This window comes from Pseudorca crassidens, chromosome 2 (genome assembly GCF_039906515.1).
Source record: "Pseudorca crassidens isolate mPseCra1 chromosome 2, mPseCra1.hap1, whole genome shotgun sequence".
Lineage (NCBI taxonomy): Eukaryota > Metazoa > Chordata > Mammalia > Artiodactyla > Delphinidae > Pseudorca > Pseudorca crassidens.
This window is the reverse complement of record NC_090297.1, coordinates 138,288,157-138,309,496: the sequence shown is the minus strand read 5'-3', so window position 1 is coordinate 138,309,496 and position 21,340 is coordinate 138,288,157. Positions and strand designations below refer to the sequence as shown.

The following is a 21,340-nucleotide window of genomic DNA, read 5'->3' as shown; positions in this document are numbered from 1 at the left end:
TTGCAGGCTTGGTCCCTGTCCTTCTAGAAGCTGTTTTGCTGAGAAGGATATTCCAGGCTCTCTCACCCACCTCACTGCCAGCACTCAGTGTTTCCAGGGCAGCTTGTTGAGGAGCTACAGGCAGCAACGCAGGTTTCACAATCTGGTTGCGTCGCAGTGAAGCTGAGGAGCTGGACTTTGAATTTTCTCAGCCTCAGGCTTCTTCGATTTGGCATAAAAACCAAAAGTCCTGCCTTCCAGTCCCTGTAGCCTCTCTCAAGGGACTGCAGGCATCCAAGGAGCCCTCAAGCTACCCTTCCGTTGAACGGATGCCAGAGCGGTCAGCACAGTACAACCCAGCGCCCTCACCTTCATCAGTAGCTCCCGGCTGGTCAGGTGGTTATTATGGTCTGAGAAGATGTCTGAAAGTTCTTCAAACATCAGCATTCGGTCCCTACAAAAGGGATGAAGAAAACATTAACAAATGAAGATTAGTAAAAGTCCCACACCTTGGGCCCAGGTGCCCTCAGTACCTCTGGCTACAGAGGGGAGGGCTACGTGAGCACAGACAAAGCCAATGACCTTTCTCATGCAGGGTGGCTTTTTTTTTTTTTTTTTTTTTTACAGGTAGACATGATCACCTGTGTGAAGAGAGGGATATTTTCTAAACATGCATGTTATAATCATAAAAAAAGATCGTTAACCTGGGGTATTAAGTTGTCTAATTGGGACATGTTCTCTTCGGCAAGTTAAAAAAAATTCTCTCTTAGCAACACACCCACAGCCCTACAGGACCTGAGAACTCTTCTTGGCCAGTCCCCTCGTTGGAGAGATGAAGATGCCAGGGTTGGGGATTGGTCTGAGCTTCCACTACTCACTGCTGAGAGCTGCAGTACAGAACCCAAATTTCCTGAACCTCTTAGAGTCAGAGTAGATGGTGGAACCAGAACGGGCTCTGGAGTCAGAGGTGGTGGGTTCCAATCCCAACGCGGCCACTCACTCCCTAAGTGATCTTAGACAAGTTGCTCAACTTTCCTGAGCTTCAGTTTTCTTCTCTGCACTAGGGAAACAGTGACAGCCCCCTCGCAGGATGGCCGTGAAGGTCACCACGATCACATATGTGAAGCACCTACTCCTCCCTTGCCCCTCCCTGGTACACTACGTCTCCACGGGCCTCGCGCTTTTCTCTACACCCCTCCAGGGTTACTGAGAGGATGATCCGAAGGCAAAGAATTAACAGAGCCAATGTCATTCTAAACGCAACACTTTCATTATTATGAGAAAGCCATTACTAAGAACTTATGTGTCTTACAATGAGTGTAGTATTACTCTTAGAATTAAGAAAACCATTAAAGCTATTTATATTTTGGAAAAAATCATTAAGAACTTAATTGCATGTGGGCCTAAATAAACAGAAAGAAATAGATGTCTTCTCTGTCCACTGAAAGTTATTAACATAAAGGGTTATCAGGAAAGTGATAACTGAATAAAATCTCTTAACCCTGTTCCTTGAATTTAGCAATAGAAACTATCTAGAGCTGATATGCAAGTGGCTTCTCTCGGGAACTGTGATACTTCTCCAGCAGCCCTGCTAAAATATGAACCCACCAACCAATGAAGACACAAACCAGACACCCATGTTGTAAAGAATAGGGCTTTGAGGTTTGTTTTGTGGTGTTTCTTAAATACAAAAGCCAGCTGGTATTTGTAATGAGGTGGATAGACCTAGAGTCTCTCATACAGAGTGAAGTAAGTCAGAAAGAGAAAGACTAATACCGTATGCTAACACATATATATGGAATTTAAGGGAAAAAAATGTCATGAAGAACCTAGGGGTAAGACAGGAATAAAGACACAGACCTATTAGAGAATGGACTTGAGGATATGGGGAGGGGGAAGGATATGCTGTGACAAAGCGAGAGAGAGGCATGGACATATATACACTACCAAACGTAAGGTAGATAGCTAGTGGGAAGCAGCCGCATAGCACAGGGAGATCAGCTCCGTGCTTTGTGACCGCCTGGAGGGGTGGGATAGGGAGGGTGGGAGGGAGGGAGACGCAACAGGGAGGAGATATGGGAACATATGTATATGTATAACTGATTCACTTTGTTATAAAGCAGAAACTAACACACCATTGTAAAGCAATTATACTCTAATAAAGATGTAAAAAAAGCCAGCTGGAAGAATGGACCTTCTCATATGGTAACCAAGGAGATGAAGAAACAAGTCCACTAATTTTTTTACTTGTGTTTTAGCCTCAGATTTGCTATGGTAGAAATCTTTGCCTGGCTAAGTGACTTTCTAGAGTGTTCTACTTACCAACCACCAAGGAAAGATAGGATTACCTTTCACTGCCACCAGAGAAGGGTGCAGTGGGGCAAGTCTTCATTTTAGCCCCTGACCGTCCCGTTGTTGCTGCTACCACAGCTGAGGAGCAGTGATGAGAGGAAGGAGTGGGGCTGGGGTGCTGAGGATGGGGACGCTGTACGCATCTGATTTTCCCATCATATTTCGCCAGGGCCTAACATCTAAATGATTTTATATGATCCTTATCTTTCCTAAGACTCCTGTGCAAAGGAAAATCAATTAACTAATCTCTCACACAGAGTCACCTTCTTCATTCAGACTAATGAAGAGGAGAAAGAACCCAGGAAAAGAGTGGTAATCGAGAAAATTGCACTGGACTTTGAAAAGCCTGTCTGCCACTTTTTCTCCTGAGAGATAACAGAACACGAGCTCTGGAGTCCAAGTGGCTGAGGCGTCTGCAGATGTATAACACCAGGCAATAAGATCACCTGCTTCAAAACCCATCAAAGAATTATATAATAACTAACGTGACTTCCCCTGAGCAGACTTTCCTCTGATAGAGAATGTGAGCTCATCAGTAGGTTGAACTCTCTGGCACCCCTTTTTCAGCATAAATCTATGAAACTCTCGTTTACCAATCTGGATCTCTGTTGGGTTTGGGTAGTGTCAGTCCCTTCAGGCTTAAGCAGCTCTGAGTGAGTTGATGAAACTGAATACCTAGACCTTCCACTCTAAGGACAGAGCCCACCAAATGCACGAGGCAGGCCTGCCTGGGGAGCAAGCTGGCCTGGCTCCCGACTGGAACTGACAGTGCCTCACATGGCACAGACTGCACTGCACACAGTATAGACTGTGCTGCATACAATACAGGTTATAAACAGTTCACGCATCCTTCCCTGTTATGGCCTGACTTCTTGATTCGTGCAAACCGAGAGAGACTTTGTTGAAAGTAGCTGACCTAGTTTGTAGTCACGACACATGCCCCAGCATCTAAATCTGTACTCATGGGGGACCAGAACTGCCTCCTTACTCACTCTTCCCTCCTTTGCAAAAAGCCCTCTGGTCTAGAGTTCAGTGAAGCTCTGGACATGGGGGCGAGAGCGACAGTGAAACAATAAGGAAGGACACAATTGTTCATTGTTCGAAAGGTTACGGCAAGAAATATGAAGAAAAACACAATACAGGATGTGGGCGGTTAATCATTTTTAGTCAGGTACCTAGGAAGGAATACCTAGAGGTTTTTAATATCATTAAGATAGTTTTTAATAGGCGGAAGCAGAAACAAACTAAGTGGATTCTTGTTGAATAGCAAGAACTAATGTCCTATCTGCACACACTATCCCTCACAGCTTGGAACAGCTTAGGGCTTTGGAATGTGGCTGAAAAATAACCAGAACTAATGGCAAATTGCTGTAACTTCATCACTCCACAACCTTATCCCTCAAAGCCCAGATAATATGCACATCCTTAAAATGATCCCCAAAGCCAATCATCTTGGCTTTGGCACCCTTTGAGAATGAGTTTGATTTCTGCAGCAGCCCTGCCTCAAAACTCATTCATGATGATGTGTAAAACACACCCTGCCTGGAACACACAGAGGCTTTCAAAGATGTTTCTCTAGTTATATAATATGAGCTTTGAAAATGAGGACCCACACCACTTATGCAGCCACGAATCAGCCCAGCCAAAGAAAGCAGAGCAGAACACTTGGGAACTTACTTTGGGACCGCGGCCCAAGTCTTTTTTAACCGATAGATGGAATTGGACTGCAGTGCCGAAACGATGGCCCTCAAGGAGGAGAAATTCTTCAGGATTCTACATTCCTGTAGGGAGAGTGATTAAAACATACAAGGCATTTAAATATCAATAAAACAGTGAGTTGGTGGTTTCCTGTTTTAGAGGTATCACAGCTGCCATGAACTCTTACCACGAAATAGGCGGCTGTATAAATACTGAACATCAAAAAGTGGCTCCTTTGCTCCCACCCCAGTCACTGAAACACTTTACAGATTTTGGCCCTGAACGCCTGTTTTTCTCCCTTTAATATATTTTCTGTGTTGTTGTTACAGTTTTATAGTTTCCAGCTTTCCCAGTAAAAACACGAGTGGAGGTGAGTCTACAGAGCTTTGCTAGAGAAAGCAAACTTTCTTCTGAAGAAAGCACACATATACCCTAAAAATACACATGAAAGATGACTGTATCCTTCAGACCCACAAAGTGAACCGGGCAGCAGCTGCTTCGAGGTCAGATGCTATCAAACATCTCATGACCAACCCTTGTCCAGAGAGGGGTATATAACTTGGCAATAAAAACTCACCACAAGTTGAACTTTGGCTTTTATGTTCTTAGCCAAGAGGGAATATTTTTATACACATCCATTCGGTTTCAAATGGGCTTGTGCCGCAATCATAAACATTCAGAAACACCTTGGTACTTACAATGGTTCCAAAATAACTTGGGCTTTTAAAATACAATTCCCTTTGGCAGCGTTTTCAAACAAAATAGAAAGAGAACAGGAAACATTCTGGACGTCATTTTCTGGGGAAGGAGAAAGACTGCCTGATCCTGGAACTTCAGCTACCATTCAGTCTGTAGCATCAGCAGGCAGCGACCCTGAAGTCAAAGTCCTGCTGAACGAATGGCAGGGGACGGCGAAACAGTCAGGGAGAGGGTCCCATTTGCGGCCGGAATGGGGAAGGTGGCAGCCTCGAGAGAGTGGACTGTGCCTTATGCCCAAGGAGATGCTCCGTGTGCAGGCGTATGGGGGAGGGTACTACACCCACTGTTGACTATCGAGTGCACTGCGTGAGCATGGGCTTGGCTTCGTGCAGAACATCTGAGGCAAGAGGTCCCAGGGTGGTTGGGCATAAATGCACGCCGCTTGAAAGATCACTTCATGAAGTCACGCGGGTCCTGACTGTGAAGGAAGAGTGGCATTCTGACTTGGCACCCCCAAATCTGGCTACTTAACATTACTATGCCAAACAAACCCCACAACATTTTCTTAGAGTAAATGCCAAAGTTCTTTGCAAAAGTCATGCCCACGCTTTTTAAACGCCTCAATGCTTTCCCTTTATTTAAAAAGAAAGAGAGAGAAAGCTAAGGAGAGAGAGAAAGCTCGCGCTCTGAATTACAGTCAGTCTGGAAACCAAGCCCATGACAGCATGGTTCAACGAAGGTTCAGAATCCAAAAGTTATGTTCTAAAAATCAGGAAACTTGCAATAAATAAAGGGACTCGGGCCCAGATATTTCATGCAAATTGTGATAAACATATGGAACACATTATTCAGAAAGAGGCTTAAGCTAAGGGTTTAAAGGAGCACAAGGGGCATCTGGCCCCATTTCTAGAAAAGGAATGATCTTTGAGGAGAGGTGATACAAAAGTAAAAATGTAGCAGTAAGGCCAGTCCAAGAAAATACAGTCATGTTAGGTCAGAAATATTTTCTGCATGTAAAATTATCAGTTTTTCAAACATCCTCTCAATAGAAAATGACTGTGATTAATGCAGGAAAAGTTAAATAAATCTTGGCTGGAAACCACCTGTGAGTCTTGTTATTTTATTAAGTTACCTACACAATTTCAAGGGACACAGCGTGCTCCACACTGGGAAACTGCATCACCAAGAGTTAAGGACCCTTGGCTTTTAAGCACGTGCTATGGGATTTGGAATATATCTCAAATTATACAACTTGTATTTCTTATTATCCCATAAACACACGATTGATATTTATATGGGCCAAAGTCATTGTTTGAGTCACGCTGTCACATATACAGATGCTACATGCTTGCTACAGATTTTCTAAGCAGTTGAATAGATTAAAAGTAGATAGACTATTTTCTTTTGAGACATGTAGATGACTATAAATGATATGGCGTTTGTGGCCAAAAAATATTTTTTCTTTTCATTCTAAGAAGACAGAGAAATTCCATGCTCTATCAGAACTTCTTTTGTAGCTCTTACTTGTTGATAAATAACCTCAATTCAGAATAGGAGAAGTGAAAGTTGCATAAGATATTTTTTTGTTTTTTCCATATAGTATTTTTCAATGTACTAAAAAGTCTGTGGTATTAGACCACCTACAGACTCAAAATAAAGCAAATTCTCTGGCACAATTATGGCTTTGCTATTTAATCAAAGACCACAAAAGAGAATGTGAAAAAAAAAAAAAGAGCAAAAATGTGTAAGTTTAAGCCTTATGCCCACAGATAGGGGCTTAATGAGAAAAATATATAATGGGGTAGAAAACAAAATGTGTTTTGGTTAGGATTGACCCATATAGCCCAGAACAGAGTATATTTACATAATAATTATTTGTCAAAATTGTTGTTAACTACATAGCTCTTGCAGATGTAATTTCTTCTTTTGAGAAAAAAAAAATCTTCCCAAATCTTCAAATACCCAAAATCCTATCAATTATTCAAAGTTAAATTCAAATGTCATCCTACCCATGAAACCTTCCTGGATCACCCCAGTCAGAAGTGATTTCTCGCTCCTCCACTTTTGCAGCACTTATGTCATACGGCCCTACTCCTCTTCAGCCCAGGCTGAGATAATTCCAGTATATCTTAGCTTCCTTGTTTGACCATAGGCTCCTGTAGGATCAAATTAATTGTGTTTAGCTTATCTATGTCCGCAAAGGACATAAAATTGTAGCTCTGAAGCATTTAGGGGCTCATGAAATATGTGGTGACTGACTGAATACTGTTCACCTTTCCTCACTCATGAAATAAGATGCTGGTAAATGAAGGTCAAGGTCATATGGCATGGAAGGAGTTGATCCGATAGACTGGACTGACACCCAGGAGAATGTAATTCAGGTCTAGGAATAGACTCTGCCCCTCCAACTTCAGATATAAAGCCCTCAGGAAAGCCCTTGATTAATGTGAAATCTGTATATTTCAGTCTTTTAGAAAAGAGATTCGAGATCCTAAGAAGGTATTGGCTCTTCAAGTCTGCAGAAAATAGAATGCTCCCAGGCACTGGAAGGGTGGGAGATAACCCTTCTGCATTGTCAGAGCAGTCCATTTGACACTGAGGCCACCAGTTGATATTTACTGAACACGGCGCAGAACCAACACTCAGGCTGTGAAAAAGCAGACATTCCATGGCACCCGGAAGGGGCCCATGAGCAGAAAGAAGTGAGCAAGGGACGAATTTTTTTAAAGAGGAAAAATAAATAAACTCCCACGTTAAGAAAGGCAACTTTTTTCTTACCTTGGAAGGACAACAAAAACTATACTAAAATAGTATAAAACTATACTAAAAACTACACTAAAAATAAATGGTTCTGAAAAACCTAGGGGCAGGACAGGAATAAAGACACAGACGTAGAGAATGGACTTGAGGACACAGGGAGGGGGAAGGGTAAGCTGGGACTAAAGGAGAGAGTGGCATGGACATATATACACTACCAAACGTAAGGTAGATAGCTAGTGGGAAGCAGCCGCATAGCACGGGGAGGTCAGCTCGGTGCTTTGTGACCACCTAGAGGGGTGGGATAGGGAGGGTGGGAGGGAGGGAGACATAAGAGGGAGGAGATATGGGGATGTATGTATACGTATAGCTGATTCACTTTGTTATAAAGCAGAAACTAACAAACCATTGTAAAGCAATTATATTCCAATAAAGATGTTAAAAAAAAACAAAACCCATGGGCCCTCACATATGGTCTTTTGACTGCTTTTCAACCAAATGGAAACATCAGAGTGATGGCAGCATAATCTCCCATATCTACTAAACCCAAAGAATATTTTTAAAAAGACAATTACATGAGCAATGTTAATCCACTTCTCGATGATTTTGGCTCTCTGCTGAGTTTTGAGTTCTTTGCCCCCCAGAATGGTGCTGACAACGCATTTGGTGAGGGTATTAAACTGAGAGATGGTAGCACGGATCGTAGGAGCCAAGTGTTTGTTTTCCTTCTTGTCCCTTCGAGACCAAATGCAGCCCAGGCAGTGGTGAGGCACTACTTTCTTGAATAGTTGCTAGAATAAAAGAGGAATTGACTTTAAGGACAACACACACATTTCACATGGCAAAGCAGGTCTTCTGTAAGTTGGTACTTTGTGAATGGACAAATAACCCTTTCCTACTTGATTTGCCTCATGGTGTTCATTTCAATAGAAAAAAGTAAATAATTAATACATTAACTGATCAGAAAAGCCCACGTGTTCCTTCTACATCTGCTCAACTGAACCAATGGAACACGATGACCAAAAGAAAATTTAAATGTCCAAAAACATTCTGACTTTTCTGTCTTGGAAGGAAAGCCAGGTAAAAATCTGTACTACTAATCTAAAAGAAGTGGTTAAGATTATGTTGACCTCAAAATCATATCCATGGTACGTCCTGGACACTCAGGATCATGAACTGTATATAATGCATATGAATGACCACCTGAAAAGTGATTCACAGAAGTACAGTACTTGTGACACTCATCAATGTCACTATTCTATTTCCCATTATTTAAAATGAAGAAACTAAGAAACATACAAAAGGAAAAACTATTCAACATCACACAGTAAAAGGAAGAAAGAGGGATTTAAAGCCTGGTTTCCAGGTCTTTGCCTAAAAGTCATAGCCAATGAAGTCTTCCATCTTTCTCTTCTGCTATCAGTGTGTGAAACAACAACAAATTTGTTGAACAAATCTGATTCTCATTTGTACAACAATTTCAATACAAGACGTGTAAGACAGAGAACACCAGGATTTACTTTATATAGACTATCTGATTTACTTCTGAGAATCTACTTGCATGTTAACTAGATGGAAACTCTATGCTGCTTCCTCTAAAGTGCTAAGTGTGGAAGAGCTAAAAACCATTGTGATCACTGATAACAGCCCTTTTTTCTTTAACCAGCTAGCACTGAGCTATGAAACGTGGCTGATGAAACCAAATATGTACAGCTAACAAAAATATCCAAACTTCAAAAGACCAGGAAGCACACGTGGAAATGAGCTGCCAGATATAGTCACATGTGGATTCAGTGAATTTATTTTATCCTAACTTATACTTTGACCCCTTTACAATCCTCCAAATAAACAGTTTGGATCTTGAAATATTCATGAGTCTAAAGGGAGAGAAATACCCATGGAACAGGATAGATTTTTGTTTTCCTAGAATTAGAATTCTTATTTCCCTCTGGGTATTGAGTGCCAAGTAAAAAGCACCTTCTCCCAGAATTGTAAGAAGAGCTTAGGCCTGAATTATTCATATGATAGATTCAAATCACATCTTCACTCTGCATTTACAGGCACAGCCTCTCTCGGGGATTTGGAAAGGCTTAAATCATGTGACCCGGGGCCACCAGTACTGTCACTCCCCACATTCTAAGTAGAAGCACATCGGAGGCACAAAGAGAAGACGTACTGCATCCATGTAGGTCAGCTGCTCAGCCACGAGATCTTCTGAGAAGCACGTGAACTCTGCAGACCCGCCACCCTCCAGTTCCTCTTCCTCTTCCAGGCTGAAGGAGATGGTGCTGGGAAACCCATCTGTTCACAGGTGGAAAAAAATTAGTAATTTGGTGCTGCTGTATACAACCTTGTTTACAGAGTCCAACTGGACTTTTTTAATTTAGGAAGAAAAGAGCTGCTCCTTTACAAAACCCACAGGGAGAGAACAGCAAGGACAATAAACCTGAGTGAAATGGAGGTTTTCCCAGTCTCTGCTTGTTCCTCGCTGCGTTATTAAGTTCAGAGGCCTCATGTTGTCACCTGGACAAACCACTGGTTCCTTGGTCAAGGACAGAGCCAGGTTAGGCAAAGTCTAGAGAAACAAAGCTGGGCTACATTCATGGGGCCACCCTCATTTGGGGGCTCCCTCAAACCCTCTGATCAGCTCAAGCACTGATCCAACTACTTCCTAAACCCCAACTATGCAGTTCTTAATTACTGGGCCATTTATAATCAGAAGCCTGGAAGGAATGGACATGAAGGCAGGCCAGGCTCTGGGGAGTAGAACAGGCCATTCTGGTGTCAGAAATGTTGATGAAGTCCTCAGAATTCTCGAGAAGTACTTAGAATCCTCAAAATGTTAGGATTAGCTTTCAACTTCCACCTAAAATTAAGTATGCATGAGACTACTACAAGCAATTCTATGCCAATGAAATGGACAATCTGGAAGAAATGGACAAATTCTTAGAAAGGTATAACCTTCCAAGACTGAACAAGGAAGAAACAGAAAACATGAACAGACCAATCACAAGTAATGAAATTGAAACTGTGATTAAAAATCTTCCAACAAACAAAAGCCCAGATGGCTTCACAGGTGAATTCTATCAAACATTTAGAGAAGAGCTAACACCCATCCTTCTCAAACTCTTCCAAAAAATTGCAGAGGAAGGAACACTCCCAAACTCATTCTATGAGGCCACCATCACCCTGATACCAAAACCAGACAATGATACTACACAAAAAGAAAATTAGAGACCAATATCACTGATGAATACAGATGCAAAAATCCTCAACAAAATACTAGCAAACAGAATCCAACAACCCATTAAAAGGATCATACACCATGATCTAGTGGGATTTATCCCAGGGATGCAAGAGATTCTTCAATATATGCAAATCAATCAATGTGATACACCATATTAACAAATTGAAGAATAAAAACCATATGATCATCTCAATAGATGCAGAAAAAGCTTCTGACAAAATTCAACACCCATTTATGATAAGAACTCTCCAGAAAGTGGGCACAGAGGGAAACTACCTCAACATAATAAAGGCCATATACGACAAACCCACAGCAAACATCATTCTCAATGGTGAAAAACTGAAAGCATTTCCTCTAAAATCAGGGACAAGAAAAGGATGTCCACTCTCACCACTATTATTCAACATAGTTTTGGAAGTCCTAGCCATGGCAATCAGAGAAGAAAAAGAAATAAAAGGAATACAAATTGGAAAAGAAGAAGTAAAACTGTCACTGTTTGTAGATGACATGATACTATACATAGAGAATCCTAAAAATGCCACCAGAAAACTACTAGAGCTAATCAATGAATTTGGTAAAGTTGCAGGATACAAAATTAATCCACAGAAATCTCTTGCATTCCTATACACTAATGATGAAAAATATGAAAGAGAAATTAAGGGAACAATCCCACTCACCATTGCAACAAAATGAATAAAATACCTAGGAATAAACCTACCTAGGGAGACAAAAGACCTGTATGCAGAAAACTATAAGACACTGATGAAAGAAATTAAAGATGATACCAACAGATGGAGAGATATAACATGTTCTTGGATTGGAAGAATCAATATTGTGAAAATGACTATACTACCCAAAGCCATCTACAGATTCAATGCAATCCCTATCAAACTACCAATGGCATTTTTTACAGAACTAGAACAAAAAATCTTAAAATCTGTATGCAGACACAAAAGACCCTGAATAGGCAAAGCAGTCTTGAGGGAACAAAACGGGGCTGGAGGAATCAGACTCCCTGACTTCAGACTATACTACAAAGCTACAGTAATCAAGACAATATGGTATTGGCACAAAAACAGAAATATAGATCAATGGAACAAGATAGAAAGCCCAGAGATAAACCCATGCACCTATGGTCAACTAATCTAAGAGAAAGGAGGCAAGGATATACAATGGAGAAAAGACAGTCTCTTCAACAAGTGGTGCTGGGAAAACTGGATAGCTACATGTAAAAGAATGAAATTAGAACACTCCCTAACACCATACACAAAAATAAACTCAAAACGGATTAGAGACCTAAATGTAAGACTGGACACTATAAACCTCTTAGAGGAAAACATAGGAAGAACACTCTTTGACATAAATCACAGCAAGACCTTTTTTGATCCATCTCCTAGAGTAATGGAAATAAAAACAAAAATAAGCAAATGGGACCTAATGAAACTTAAAAGCTTTGACACAGCAAAGGAAACTAAACAAGACGAAAAGACAACCCTCAGAATTTGCAAATGAATAAATGGACAAAGGATTAATCTCCAAAATATATAAACAGCTCATGCAGCTCAATATTAAAGAAACAAACAACCCAATCAAAAAATGGGCAGAAGACCCAAATAGACATTTCTCCAAAGAAGACATAAAGGTGGCCAAGAGGCACATGAAAAGCTGCTCAACATCACTAATTATTAGAGAAATGCAAATCAGAACTACAATGAGGTATCACCTCACATTGGTTAGAATGGGCATCATCAGAAAATCTGCAAAGAACAAATGCTGGAGAGGGTATGGAGAAAAGGGAAGCCTCCTGCACTGTTGGTGGGAATGTAAATGGATACAGCCCCTATGGAGAACAGTATGGAGGTTCCTTAAAAAACCAAAAATAGACTTACCGTATGACCCAGCAATCCCACTACTGGGCATATACCCAGAGAAAACCATAATTCAAAATGACACGTGCACCCCAATGTTCATTGCAGCACTATTTACAATAGCCAGGTCTTGGAAGCAACTTAGATGCCCAGTGACAGACGAATGGATAAAGAAGATGTGGTACATATATACAATGGAATATTACTCAGCCATAAAAAGGAACGAAATTGGGTCATTTGTAGAGATGTGGATGGATCTAGAGACTGTCATACAGAGTGAAGTAAGTCAGAAAGAGAAAAACAAATATCATATATTAACGCATGTATGTGGAACCTAGAAAAATGGTACAGGTGAAGAACCGGTTTCCAGGGCAGAAATTGAGACACAGATGTAGAGAACAAATGTATGGACACTCAGCGGGGAAAGCGGCGGGGGTGTGTGGGGGTGTGTGTGATGAATTGGGAGATTGGGATTGACATGTATACATTGATGTGCATAAAATGGATAACTAATAAGAAAAAAAAAGTATGCAAGAAGCAGTAGGATAGCCTTAAGCTAAATTCACCTGAGCCTTATTAGAGATAAGATCATCGATTAGCAAATTAATCGGATACAGACTGAAGAAGTAGGAAAAAATAAATTTTTTCTACCTAGGGCTCCAAATCAAAAGCATAAGTGCTCAGCACATGGAACAGGACCTCCGGTCTCCACTGTGAAAGACTGTGGACCTGGAAGACGTTTACCTTGGGTCCCTAGCCTCTCTTCCGGGGAAACCTTCCCCAATTCCTGGGTTGTTCCCCAACCTCATCCCCCTTCACACTCCTTGCTCTTCTGCCTGTGAAATCCATTCTCAAGAAGAAAAATCTAGCTGCATTCAGTTATATCTTAGCAGACATTTAAATCAGGGCATTACTACTCCCCCAGAATGTTTACATTGTAAGCCTTTGCAGAATAAAAGACTTTTAGGCATCTTGGATCAAGTTGGGGTGGCCGTTTCTTAGTTTCCGAGGGGAAAAGGGGCGCTGAGTGGATCCTACATCACCTCCCCTGTCAGAGCACCACGTGGGTATCTGCCAACTTTGGTGACAGGTATGTGATTTAAGACTGGCCGCCTCACCCTGGAGTTGAAGGTACTGATGTGAACGGGGTTGGTTACAACCAGGTAAGGAAGGAGGGGATCTCTGCCTGCCTCTGGAGTCTGAGACACAAACAAGCATGAGGTAAAGAAAGCTAAAACCCCATGATTTCACCACTTTTCCTCCACACAATTCTGGTCCTCTCTCACTGGGTAGAGGAATAAGACATTTGAAATCCCAAAGGTTCAGAATGGGCCTCTCAACCCTCTTGCTAACCACTGTGCATAAATCTGTCCCAGTCGCTCTGCAATGCAGAGGCTGGCCCACTTCAGCCAAGGAGTATATGTGCTAAGGCTTGATCTCATTCACCCAACACTCCACAGCAGCCTGATATGTGCCTTGGATCAACGCTGCTGTATCTGAAGATTACATGGTCCTTTCTCTCCGGGGTCTAGTCCATGCTTTCACTGTTTCTGCTTTTGATTCTTTTCCAGTGGTAAGTAGGTAAAAACTCGAAGCAAGATTTCACTTTTGGAAAACATGTAGGAGAGCTTGTTTGCTTTTGCCGGCATGAAACTGGGTAAAAAAAAAGCACATGGGAACCAAGCTCCTAAAACTCTTTTTCGGTAATGATTCCTGTACTTAATAAACAGAGAGTTTAGAGAGTTCTTGATTAAAAATTTCCAAACACAGAAAAAATTCATTTCTGGGATTGCCTAAAAGCTTTACCAAAGTCAGGCCATCTCGTTCTCCCCTGCCTCAGCCTGCCAAATGAGCTGGCCTTCCAGTCCCGGTTGGAAACAATGAACCACTGGTCCCACCAGTTCCCCAATTAGGCCGGAAGCCAGGGGCAGCTCCCGTGGGGACAGCTGGCTCTAATGGTGTATCCACTCCAGCACGAAGACAGGAGGGGAGGCCCTGAAGGGAGTTGAGGTCCGGCAGCTGGAGGAGTGCCCCTGGTATTCAAACATTCCCGGCAAATGAAGTCATCAGAGATACCGAGGACTTGGCAGTCAGCTTTTAATGATGCAATTGCATTTTCCCCTCTCTGGTCCCCCACACGTAAAAAATTCAACAGGTCCTGTTTGGAATTTAAGGGTATTTTCTTTGGCGCTGATGCAGCTTCCCTTATCGGTGTTGAGGAACCATTTCCTTTCCCTCACTGAGGAAATCAGGCGTCACTTCAGGGAAGTGCCTGTCAGAAGCTCCAAGTGGGTCAGCTGTCATGGCAACCATCCCCCAGCAGCCAGTGAGGGGATAAAACGTCACACTGAAAGACCGCCCTAGCCTCTTTCTGACTTTCTTCAAAGCCTGATGGTTCCAAGCCACCCGTGACCTGCAGTGGTGGCCCTTCCTCTGTCCTTGAAAATAGGCAGTCAATTCCTCAGATAGGAAAAAACAGCCACAGAAACTTCCTTTGGATGAGGCCATCAGAGATGCGAAATGATGGTAATCTGCCCCAGTAGGGGACAGATTACAGGGATGCTTTCCGGCTGAAGGAGAAACATCTTTTCTGAGCTTTTCAAGCTTTTGTGAGGACAGGAGCAGAACTGGATTTAATTCCTCGCCTGCTGAATGGGGGTGGTGGTTTGTGAGGCGTTTTCATTTGCTAGAAGGAGAAACCAATTAGGCAGATAATGAAGAGCAAATTCAAGTTCAGCGGGGTGTGTGATGACAAGGAAAGGTAAAAGACCATCAAGGAGATCGGCCTCTTTATGGTATTAAAGGAAACCCTGAGAAATCACTTCACCTCTGAGCCACGGTTTCCTCCCGTAGAAAATGAGGGAGTTGGACTAGGTGATCTTGAATATCCCCTTCTCTGCTCTAAAATGCTATATAGGTCCTGTAATTAGTACTTCAATAACCTTGAGAATTTTACCACAGTCCCCAATCCCCCAGCAGCCTGTCCTGCAAGAAACCAAGGCCTCCTATTCAACAAGTACAGGGAGAACATTTCCTCACTGTGGAGGTTTGCAGGATCAGAATCTAGCTTCTTCCCTGGAATCAAACAAGTAAGTACTCACTGTCAGTTTCTACTTCTTGCTTGTGAAACTGCTCAAGAAGATTCTGTGCTCTTCTCTCTGGGTCAGAGCCTGGCATCATCTGCTTGAGATAATCCAGCAGCTTCTGTAAGCAAGGGAAGTGAGGGGGCTCCCGGAAGTCCTCTGCGCACTGGTCAAGCCAGGCCCTCAGGATGGAGGCGATTGCACTGAGAAAGAGAAAACAGAACGTCACTGCACTCAACTGGCTCTGGAGACGCAAAACCAGCCCTGGACGCCAGAGCCTGTCCCAGCCATGCCTCAGGAAACCTTGGGCAAGTGATCAATGGATAGTTCCCTACAAGTTCCCAGCAATGTCAGTGAAGTTAAAGCATCTGAAAACAGCCTGACTACCTTGTATTATTTTAAGTGGTGGTTGGGGAGCTGGGGAAAGACTGGTAAGTTAAAAAAAGAACAACAAAAACAGGACCATAACCTTTGGAAAAACCCACACAGGGCAAAAAAAAGACACGGAAGAGAAGATTTAGTGAGTCCTGAAGCAACTTCAAAGTAACCTGTATACAACAAGATTATGTGTTTCCAATTCTGGATTCATTCAAGTCAGAGACCACAAAATCTACTGTGATAACATTTTAGGAAATAACAGACAGTGGGCCAGAACTTTGATGGGTGGAAGGGCCTAGGTTTAGGAAAGATAATGTGTAAATTTAATTTTACAAAGATCACCAGGGTTTCAGCATAGCACCAAAAACGTCCTCACAAAATTATCCTTTCACTTTTCAAATTACCAGAGGACAATGTGTTTCCAGCGGGAGAAACAGTATGAGTAGAAAGTTAGGTTTTGAAAAGTAAAGGAGAAAAACTTGATAAGCAAAGCCATTCATTGAGAGGGCGACTTCTTCTGATGGCTCAGCTGAGTCCACCTTGGGTGAAACAAGGACCAGGGCACAAAAAGAGACCGGGTCATCATGGGGGCACATTTCCCTCCTTTCATGTTACTAATAACACAAGCTTGTTCTCTTTAAGGTAGGTGCAGCCCCTCACTCAATGGAAGAGACAAACAGCTGACAAAAAGGACAACTTTGGAGTGTTATTGTCCTACGCTTCATATTCAAAGAAGGCTTTACAGCCACTCCTGAGTCGGGCACTTGCTGGGCTGTGTCCCATGCACATGGTACTTCGCCTCACTAATGACCAGCCAGCCCCAGGAACAAGGTGCAGCCATTGACGATGGCCGGAGAAGATGACAGGGACTATAAATGAATCCAAGCATGTTTTATTGACAGAGCTGGGACACTTTGTTTTAGCGAAAGACCTAATTAAAATTTTTTCAGCTGAAAAAAAATGTCTAGCAGATTTTAAAATTACCATCTGATTAGACTTCAAACAAATTGTTCGCTTACTTAACGAACTGCAAAGAAACGAAAAGATATAATGATCCATATATATGAAACCGCCGCCTGGACTTTCATAGGTGTGTCTAAACTTCACAGGTCTCAAGTTCATAGCAGAGAGCTAGACTGTGATCAAGGCAGAAATGCAGCTAAAGCCAATCTAATGCTGAACTTTTGGAACTGACGTACAAACACAGAAGGGAAAGAAATTAACTGTTTTCACTGCTGTGGAGATCACTGTTTCACCAATATGGACATGAAGACATTTGGAACGATAATATTCACATAGCTACAGCAGAAATAGATGACATAAAACCATTAATTAAGGTTGGCATTTAAAACCATAGAAATAATTCAGTATTTTCTAAATCTTCAGTGCAGATTCAAAAAAGAGAGAAACAAAAGTTTCATTCCCTCACAGAAAGCTAGAAGAAATTAATCTGGGCTCTGGGATTAATTGAAAGAACGAGCAAAATGAAATTAATGAACTTCTAGTCAGTGAACCTTCAATATTCGGGTCACTTGTCACATCATCTGTTATTTATGAATGTTTATGGCCCCCCAAATTCATATGGTGAAGCCCTAACTCCCCCTGAAATGATGGACTTCAATTATTTTGAGAGCCCACACACGGCACTCATTATTTCTCCTTTCTTCACCAAAACCAAATATCATGAATTGAAGAAGATAATGATGAGACGGCATCCTAATATTTCATTTTTATAAGGAAGATGACTTTTTCTGTGAATAATTTCCCCTCTTTGCTCACGAGCATTGAGTCCAGAACTGGGGTAGGCGCATAGGTGGGGTGATGGCACAGAACTCAGGAAAACCTGACGTTTGCATACATTATGGTGACTCCTACAGTACGGTTTTGCACTTCTCAAAAGAAGGGTGATTTAATTTAATTAGTACTATCACTCACTTAATATTTTTTAATATTTCAATGAGGGAATACTCTTTCGATGACAGTGATTAAAAGACAGATATGGAGGGATGATAATTCACATCACTAAATTAAAAATCTAAAAGAGCATCCAACCAACAATGAGACCAGCAACTCAATGACCCTGATAACACCTCAAAAGTTCATAACCTAAAAGAAACCCAGGTAGAAATCCAAAATTATAGTAAAAGACAGATGTTAAAACATATCAATATGTCATTTACTCATTTACCCCCCATAATTGCTAGTTTTAAAATTACAAAACAATTTACTGAAAAAAGTAAATATTACAAATACACAAATATCTATAAATTAAAACAACAAAATATCTACCCCCCTTCATTCTAATCTTATTACCATGACCTTGTGTGAACAGTTTGGAGTATATCCTTCTAGACTTTTCTATGGATATGTTTACATATTTAAGTAGATGTCATATGTATAAACCATGGATTTTTTTCCCCCATGAATAGTATGTCATAGACACCTCTCCATCCACGCCAGGACCTCTAGCTCTCACTGTTTCTCAGGGTTACGTAGTATCCATTGCATGCACACACCATAATTAATATAGGTATTCTACTAGTGCACAGGTAGTTAAGTTATTGTTAGGTTCTCACACTTACAACTACAAAATGAATATCCTTGTTTACATCTCTGTGTACTTGTATATTTCTACGGGGCACGTTGTATAGGACTTCCTTCCATGGAAAGCTGCAGCCTTGGAAAGTCCAGGGGAATTCTGAAGGGGGACCTTAATCCATACTGGACTCACCTTTAGGTACACATTTTGTCCTCCTCAGACTGGTATTTTCTACTAGCGTTGTTAATCGACTCATTTTACTCTTTGTGACAGTGCCCTTCCCACAGCTTAGCGCAAGAGGGCTTTGAAAAGTCACTACAAACCCAGACATTGAATTAAAAAGCATTTTCAGACAAAAGAGAAATGAAGGCAGAGGAGGAAGAATAAAGAGAAGAAGGAAAAGACACATACAGACAACACAATACAACACGAGGCAGACCCCTGCCCTCTTATTAGCAGAGTTTTATCAGCATCCCAGGGAGGCAGGCTTTCTGGAAAGGCCTGGACGTGTGCCCAAGCTCAGAGCAGCTTTATGTTTGCCAGTCCTGGGAAGAAACTTTTGTTCTTGATAGGCTAAGAAGCAGATAAAATGTGAAACGTTTGAAATTTCAGAAGGGAAAGCAACATCACAAAATCATGACAGAGACAACAGGATTACTGGCCAGTGATTTTTCCATCTTACCTTTCCTGGCTCCACTCCTAAGATCTAAGGTACATTCTAACCAGAACTGGTTAGTTGGAAGGTGTAAAGAACCTTAATAACGAAGGGAAGCCCTCGTTAAAAGTCACAACCTTACAGGAAAGGTGTGACTGTTAAACTAGAGAAGCTACTTGGCTCTATGCACAGAACAAGAAATGAGGTTCCAGAGGAAAACCTGGTTCCCATCCTCACTGTGCCACCTGTGAACAATGGGAGTGGGACAGATCACTTAGCTCCACTGACCCTTATCTGGAGAAGAGACATAATAATACCTGCCTTCATCTACCTGACACTGATCAGTTGAATTTCAAATGACATAATGTCAATAAGGATATTGAGGTATCTGGAGAGAAACATAACTGTTGGCAGTCTTAAGACTACTTGCCGTAAGTCACAAAAGGAAGGGATTAAAAAAGGTATGGCTCAGTGAACATCAATCAGCACTCATGGAAAGAACTCAAGGAAACTGCCACGTAAAATACAGTGCTACAGGATACAAAGCATGCTCCTGCAACACTTGTGGCTCCAGGCCTGCTGGAGGAAGGCAAACACTGTGAACAAATACCACCCCCCCCACACAGACACCACACACTCACACACACCACACACGCACCACACACACACCCCACACATACACTCACACCACACAGACACACCACACACACACACATACACACCACACACACACCACACACCACACACACACCACACACACCACACACTCACACACACCACACACACACCACACACACACACCACACACTCACACATTCACACACACACCACACACACACCACACCACACACACGCCACACACACTCACACACCACACACACACACACCACATGCCACACATACACCACATACACACAACACACACACATACACACTCACACACACCACACACACCCCACACATACACTCACACACACCACACACACACTCACACACACCACACACACACACACACCACACACACACACACACCACACACTCACACACACACCCCTGAGTTAGCCCCCCTCAGGACAGACCAATTCAGGAACATCAAAGTGTAATAGAGGGACTTCCCTGATGGTGCAGTGGTTAGGAACTCGCCTGCCAATGCAGGGGACATGGGTTCAAGCCCTGGTCCGGGAAGATCCCACATGCTGCGGAGCTACTAAGCCCGTGCACCACAACTACTGAGCCTGTGCTCTAGAGCCCGCGAGCCACAACTAGTGAAGCCCACGTGCCTAGAGCCCATGCTTTGCAACAAAAGCAGCCACGGCGATGAGAAGCCTGCACACCATAACAAAGAGTAGCTCCCACTCACCACAACTAGAGAAAGCCCACGCACGGCAACAAAGATCTAACACAGCCAAAAATAAATGATAAATTAAAAAATTAAAAAGAAAAACTTGTGAAGACTGAAGAAGTAATTTCTGAAGCCAAATGGAAAGATTAAGATTGTGACATAATCTAAACTCAGTAAGGAGAAAAGCCAGCACTCCTCACTCCCAAGGGAACGTGTGTGTCTGATTAAGAATGACTGGATGGGGGGTGGGGAGAGCAGGGGCAAGACCCAAATCTGATGGCAGAGCAGACAACCAGCATTGCTTTCTCTACCTCAGACATCCTTGGCAAGGTGCAAGTTCTTGCAGTATGTGAAGGAAGGAAGTCGTGTCCAGACCCAGATGCGGTTTCTAAGACTTTTACTGGTAATAGAACAGACCCCTGGGGAAAATGAATTCACTAATCCAACTAATATTTATTGAGTACCCTTTATTTTCCATATTCACAAAAACTATTTATGTGATGAATGTCACAGTAGAGGAGTCTAGGGTATTTACCTTCAGAGAGAGTAAACCTGGTCAGGGCTCCATGGAGTGCTTCCCTGAGGAAATGACGTTAAAGCTGAGATCTTAAGGATAAGGGAGAATTAGCAGGGTGAAGACTCTGGGGTAACAGCGTAAGCAAAGGTCCTGAGGTGAGAGAAAGCAAGACACTTTTAAGAGACATAGGAAGAACTGTTTAAAGAATAGGAAAAGAGGGGAGAAA

At 42.2% G+C, this 21,340-nt stretch overlaps 1 protein-coding gene across 4 annotated transcripts in view; it reads right to left on the bottom strand.

The window, feature by feature from the left end:
• RGL1 (ral guanine nucleotide dissociation stimulator like 1) overlaps window positions 1–21,340 on the bottom strand; it is a 279,015-nt gene that overhangs the window by 36,855 nt on the left and 220,820 nt on the right. For all 4 annotated transcript variants that reach the window (XM_067728889.1, XM_067728886.1, XM_067728887.1 and 1 more), the window contains 5 exons: window positions 15,702–15,886; window positions 9,662–9,786; window positions 8,061–8,276; window positions 4,009–4,112; window positions 349–433 (listed from right to left, as the gene is read on the bottom strand). In XM_067728889.1, the coding sequence (XP_067584990.1) occupies window positions 349–433; window positions 4,009–4,112; window positions 8,061–8,276; window positions 9,662–9,786; window positions 15,702–15,886 (715 nt within the window). The remainder of the gene's footprint in view (window positions 1–348; window positions 434–4,008; window positions 4,113–8,060; window positions 8,277–9,661; window positions 9,787–15,701; window positions 15,887–21,340) is intronic.